Source organism: Polypterus senegalus, chromosome 15 (assembly GCF_016835505.1).
Source record: "Polypterus senegalus isolate Bchr_013 chromosome 15, ASM1683550v1, whole genome shotgun sequence".
In the NCBI taxonomy this organism is placed as follows: Eukaryota; Metazoa; Chordata; class Cladistia; order Polypteriformes; family Polypteridae; genus Polypterus; species Polypterus senegalus.
In genome coordinates, this window is record NC_053168.1 from 112,663,827 (window position 1) to 112,669,826 (window position 6,000).

The 6,000-nt window shown below is 37.8% G+C and overlaps 1 protein-coding gene across 1 annotated transcript in view; it reads left to right on the forward strand.

Moving 5' to 3' along the window:
- The window catches only part of ino80c (INO80 complex subunit C), a 49,931-nt gene extending 48,517 nt beyond the window's left edge, over window positions 1-1,414 (forward strand). The window contains exon 5 of the mRNA XM_039737097.1: window positions 179-1,414. Coding sequence (XP_039593031.1) covers window positions 179-310 — 132 coding nt within the window. The 3' untranslated portion in view covers window positions 311-1,414. The remainder of the gene's footprint in view (window positions 1-178) is intronic.
- The last annotated feature ends 4,586 nt before the right edge of the window (window positions 1,415-6,000 follow it).

A 6,000-nucleotide genomic window follows, 5' to 3' on the forward strand; every position in this document is an offset into this window, starting at 1 on the left:
ATTAGTGTTAGCATAATTTTGACTCACCCTGTATTTGAGTTATAGTTTGTCAAGAGTTCCATTGTAATGTATCACAAAATATTTTATACTACAGTGTTTAGAATGATGTACTTTCCTAGTCTCTGTTTTCTTTTGCTTTCAAAGAATTAATAACAAGTTGTTTTTCTTCTTTTTGTAGGCAAATTACACAGACCCTCAGACTAAGCTACGGTTTAGCAGTTCTGAGGAGTTCTCTTATATAAGGATGCTCCCAGTGGATGTGGTGACGGGATACCTCGCCTTACGCAAAGCAACATGCATTGTTCCATGATTCTGCAAATCTTGACAGTGCACAGTCTACTATGAGTTTCCACACTGATAAAAAAGATGGAATGAAAAAAAAGAAAAAGCTGATAATATTTGTTATAAAGTGAAAACCTATTAGGAAGTTATAACTCAAGTCATGGTGCCCTGATAGCAGGCAGTGCTTATCTTTGCAGGGCAGCTGGGTTGATTTGCTAATCCTCTCTCTCTTACATAATCTTCCTATTGCTTAAGTATGATTGGCACTTTAATAGGTACCAGCGAGACAGCAGAAATGAAGTATGTAAATGAGTATATGTGTAATTTGTACATGGTGAGGGAGAAAAGGCATGAGGTGTGAGGGAGTGCGATTCTAGCTTCCATTCTTTGTGACAGAAAATGTTATTATGAATGACCTGGTAATTTAGGGTTATTGGCATTCCCAAGCACTAATTACAGTCAAGCTTTATCTTAATGGATTTGAAACGGCTTCCAGAAACTGCTGACAAAACGTCTCCCTGCTGTTTTAAATGCAGAAGACAAATAGATGTGTGACAACATAATCTTAACCCACTGTGGTGAGGCGTCCATGCTGTTATGATCCTCTTTGCAGGGTCTGGGCACACTGGGGACTGAGGCAGTCAAAAATGTGTTCACTTGTGTCTTTTACAGTGAATCAGTTATCTGTTAATTTGTATATACATTTCTTATTTATGTTATACGTGTATTAAAATGTTGAGGTTTTTAATTTTATTTGTGTTTTTTTTTTATTTAAAGGCCAATAAAACTAGAAATATATTCAATTTGATACTGTTTATGTACTGTTATCATAAACCTTAGTATTTGACTAGTACAGTCTCTTGTATTGAAAATAATTCATATTTCTCTTTAGATTTGATTTGTAAGGATTAATGTTATGCTAATTAAGCCAACAGTGAATTATTTAATTTCAGTGGCGCCTTTTGATTAAATGCAGTCTTTGTTATCATTGCTTAGTACAGTAAAACAGTTTTAATTTATGTCTCATAAGCTTATATTATATTTAATTGCTTTAACAGCATAAATGTATCCCAAGGCATTAATGAGCACAGTTAAATAAGTCAATAAAAATCGTAAGAAATAAGTTACCATATTCTAGCTTGAAAACTGCCGAGCTTGATGGTTTTACTTCTGACATTCTCAGCCTTTACTTCATCTGTCTGCTTTGTCACCTTGTTTCAAGTTCTTATTCTGTAGGTGAATAATAGCCAGTTAACCTTTATGGGAAATTAATTACGCTGAGGGGTGATATTCTACTGTCCTGACTGGGAGAAGCTGATGCAGAAAATGGATTCATTAGTTTGTGTCTGTCTCTTTACCCTATTTACAGAATTTCTGTTTGTATTCTGTGAATTCACTTTTGTGGTAATTTCTACAAAATTTCCTCTGAAACCGACCACTGGCAACAGCAGCACACCACACCACAGCACTGGTGCAAATACCACCTGGGCAACCAGTTTTTAAACCTGCTGTTTGTAGCTTGTACATTATAAGCTGGATTTTATACTAATGTGAAAGCAAAGAAGTGCCAGTGTGTTCATTTGTTGTCATACAGAAGAAAGACAGAAAAGAAAACCACATTCTTGAACTTGGAGGACTAACTCGTCCTTTACTGTTAGCCTTAATCTTCTCACTGTAAACCTTTGCATTTGCTCTTTTCATTTCCTCTATCCCCCTCTCCAACACTTACATATCTTCTCTACATATTTTTTTTTCCCCCCCAGTACAACACTGATGAAGGTATAACAGCTGAAATGTTGGAATTTTACCTTTATTCATTGTAGGACTCATTTTTTCTTGAGCAGATGCATGCTGTTGAAGCCTAGAGAGTTCATGGGCCTCATGCATAACGCTGTGCGTAGAATTCACACTAAAACATGGCTTACAGACAAAAGCGGAAATGTGCACACACACAAAAAAAATCCAGAGGCCTTAATCTGTGCAAATGCCAACTTTCACGTTCTTCCTCTCCATAAATCCCGGCCAGCGTGAAAAGTGACACACCAGCACGCGCCTGCTGCTACTCCCAAACTCCTTCCAGAATTACGCCTCTTTGAATATGCAAATCCATATAAACAGCCCTTAAGCTCAGTGTTCTGTGAAAAGGCAATGGCAAAAGCATGGGGGAAAATAGAAGAATTTCAGTGAATACCAAGTGGAGGCAAGGAAAAACATACCATTTGTTGGTTTAAACAGTGGTATAAACAACAAAAGGAAGTTGACATAGAATGTCGGAGAAACTCGAAAACTCAAGTTCACAAATTTGTACAGTGCCCGAAATAAAAAGTCAGATATCAAAGTCGCTGTGCATAGGCGAGTCGTAGCCCACCGTCTGAGAGTCATATGAAAGCTTATTAGGGTACAGAGAAAAGAAAAAAGGCACACCGTGGGGGGAAAAAAAGCACGAAATATCAACTTTAATCTCGAGATTTCCACTTTAATTATGTAGTTTTTGTCATTAAAGTAGAACATCGTAGACTTTCCGTTTAATTAACTAGTTTCTCAAATCCCATCGTAACTAAATTAGCATGTTAAATGCTTTGTATCGCATGTGTTCTTCTATGTGCTCCATAAACAGGCTTTCTCTTCCTCTGACAGGACACAGAATCCATTACATTCGTGACATTACAGCTCTCTGAATAACTCAAATACTGAGATGTATACTTGATATAATTTGCATGATGACAGGAGTTAAAGCACGTTATTAAACATGGTAAAACGGTGGCACAGTGATAGTGACGAGCTGGCACATCATCCAGAGATTGTTCCTGCCTCCTGCAAGATGCTTGCTGCGCCGTGCATGACCTTCAATGAAATAATGTATTGTAGCAGTGCAGTCTCTTTCAAACGTACTAACCCCCAATTCCTTTTCTTTCTCCAAGTAACCAATCGCCACACAATCAGCTCTGTAATAGACGTTAAGCCGTCTGTAAGCTTAGAACGCTGATTCTTCAAAAATTTTAAGGAACATTGAAATATCTTCGTAGTACATGTTTAATTATTCCATCCATCAGTCCTTCCAGTGTTGCACCAGTCCAAGCAAGAATTACAGCGCAAGGCAGGAACAATCCCTGAACTAATTAGTGTTGCAACACTGTGTCTTCACGTTTAATTATTAACAATAAAGATTATTTAAATGATGTTAATTTTATCTGTATAATGTAATAAACATATTTTTCTGCATTTCATCTTAAAATGATATCGTCATCATATGTAAATATGTGCTTTATAAAGTCGCTCAGGTTGTGCAATATTATAACTGTATTGCAAGTTTACAGTGAGGTACAGTTCTACAAGGAGCACTTGATTGAGTGCGTTTATAGCTCTATAGTTTATAGTTATAGTTTATAGAAACCGTTTCTGAACTACAAGGTCAGTACAGGAAAGGCTCTGAAGCGTTTGTCATATGAGAGCAGTTCAATAGACAGCCTGTGCTTGATGCTGTATACTGATAATTTTCTTTCCGATCAGCTGCTGTAGCGCTGTGATTCCACACTCAGATACAGTGGAATAAGTATTCTGAGTGGTGCATTGAGAGGAACAACGCTAAAGCAATTATGGTATTTGGAACAGTTTGGATATTTCATATATTGTTACAGGTTAATTACAATCAGATGCATTAAACTAATAAACAATATGTGGTTAATTTCAGTGTGTACGGTAAAGCCGCGTCAGGGATGTAAATCTAAAAAAGAAAGGGTAACCACACAGGAACAGTAGCACTGCTTTGACGCTGGGTGCCGCCAGTTTGCAAAACCAAGCAGAGAACTTGTGTACACTAAGCATTTAGCTGGCGTGAAAATGTGCATGGCTTTATGCCAAGTTTAGGTTACATCACAATCTGAGCGTGGAAATGGGAGTACGCAACATTTTTGTGTGTACGCACTGTTTATACACGAGGTCCCAGTTATTTGTGACTATTGTGATTTATTCACACCTGGGGCCTCATGTATAACGCCGTGCGTAGAACTCGCACTATAACATGGCGTAAGCACAAAAGCCGAAATGTGCTTACGCACAGAAAAATCTAGATGCAGGAATCTATGCGTACTCCAACTTCCACGTTCTTCCGCTACATAAATCCTGATCAGCGTGAAAAGTAACGCTCGTGCACAAGCGTTATGTAACACCCCAACTCCTCCCAGAATTACGCCTCTTTGAATATGCAAATTAATATAAATCGCCCTTTAGCTCAGCCTTCTGTGAAAAGACAATGGGGAAAGCACAGGGGAAAATATAAGAATTTCAGCGAATATCAAGTGGAGGCAAAGGAAAAACATACTATTTGTTCAAATAAACCGTGGTATAATCAACAAAAGGAAGTTGACCGAGTGACATAGCGTGTTGGAGAAATTTGAAAGCTCACGTTCACAAAATCACACAGTGCCGGAAATAAAAAAAGAAGTCACATATCAAAGTCACCGTGAAAAGGCGAGTTGTAGCCCACTGTCTGAGTGTCCTAGGAAAGCTTATTAAGGTACAGAGAAAAAAAGGCACACAGTGGGGAAAAGCACGAAATGTCAACTTCAATCTCGACATTTCCACTTTAATCACGTAATTTATTTTGTCATTAAAGTAGAACATCATTAACTTCATCTTAAAATCGTTTAATTAACCAGTTTCTCAAATCACATCGTAATTAAAGTAGCACGTTAAATGCTTTGTTTTGTATTTGATCTTCTATGTACTCTGTGTGTGAATCACTTCTTGCTTCTTAAACCGGCTCTCTTCCTCCGACTAGACACAGAATCCATTACATTCGTGATATTACAGCTCTCTGAATAACTAAAATACTGAGATGTATACGTGATATAATTTTTATGATGATAGGAGTTAAAGCACGTTATTAAACATGAGTTTCATAATATCGATTATTTAAATGAAGTTAAAGTTTTATCTGTATAATTTAATCAACATATTTTGCTGCATTTCACCTTAAAATACATATGGCTCAGGTTGTGCGATATTATAACTGTAGTGTAAGTTTACAGTGAGTGGGGTGATTGTACTTATAAGTACAAACAGTTCAACAAGGTGCAATTGATTGAGTGCGTTTATAGTTCTTGGGATTAAACTGTTTCTGAACCGCGAGGTCCGTACAGGAAAGGCTTTAAAACGTTTTGCAGTGGCTGAGACAGCGTGTCCTTGAAGCTGTATACCGATAATTCTCTTTCCGATGAGCTGCTGCTGTGATTCACACTCAGATACAGTGATATAAATACTCCGAGTGGTGCAGTGAGAGAAATATGGAAAAAGATGATCCGCTGTGGCAACTCCTAACGGGAGGAGCTGAAAGAAGGAGGAGAAGTGAGAGTAACAACGCTAAAGCAGTTATGGTATTTGGAATACTTTGGTTATTCCCTGGACCATTATATTATTACAAGTTAATTACAATCAGATGCGTTACACTAATAAACAATATGCGGTTAGTTTCAGTGTATTTATAAAGCGCGTCAGACAATAAGGTGTAACCACACAGGAACAGTAGCATTGCTTTGACGCTGGGTGCCGCCAGTCTGCAAAACCGAGCGGAGAACTTGCGCACGATAAGGTATGAGTTACTGTGGAAAAGTGCGTGGCTTTATGCCAAGTGTAGGTTTTATACATCGCGATTTGAACGTGGAAAAGTTCTTACGCAACATTTCTGTGTGTACACACTGTTTATACATGAGGCCCCTG